At 43.2% G+C, this 417-nt stretch overlaps 1 protein-coding gene across 1 annotated transcript in view; it reads left to right on the forward strand.

Moving 5' to 3' along the window:
• Nucleotides 1-417, forward strand: part of LOC103806487 (alpha-1-antitrypsin-like) — a 3,195-nt gene continuing 2,778 nt past the window's right edge. The window contains exon 1 of the mRNA XM_009079181.1: nt 1-417. This exon is cut by the window's right edge and continues 254 nt beyond it. Within this exon, the coding sequence (XP_009077429.1) occupies nt 11-417 (407 nt within the window). The 5' untranslated portion in view covers nt 1-10.

Genomic DNA, 417 nt, shown 5'->3' on the forward strand with positions numbered 1-417 from the left:
TAACAGGAAAATGAAGCCCATCTTCTCCTTATGTTTATTGCTGGCTGGTTTGTATACCATTGCCCAGTGTCATCAGCATCCTCATTACCACAATAAGCAGGATGATTCTAAAGGGACATATCACCTAGGACATAGTTCTCAGGGGGAAGGAGCTTACCCAGTTAAGAACAAAACGTTTGTCAAAGCAGTTCTCAGCAATGCTGACTTTGCATTTTCATTTTACAAGCTGGTTGCATCTGAAGCAACGGATCAAAATATTTTCTTTTCACCTGTAAGCATCTCTGCTTCCTTTGCAATGCTGGCACTTGGTGCCAAGTCAGCAACGCTGACACAGATTCTGGAAGGGCTTGCCTTTAACTTGAAAAAGACTCAGGAGCAGGAAATACATGAAGGTTTTTGCCAGCTCGTCCACATGCT

The sequence above is a fragment of the Acanthisitta chloris genome, unplaced genomic scaffold, assembly GCF_000695815.1.
Source record: "Acanthisitta chloris isolate BGI_N310 unplaced genomic scaffold, ASM69581v1 scaffold3217, whole genome shotgun sequence".
Classification (NCBI taxonomy): Eukaryota; Metazoa; Chordata; class Aves; order Passeriformes; family Acanthisittidae; genus Acanthisitta; species Acanthisitta chloris.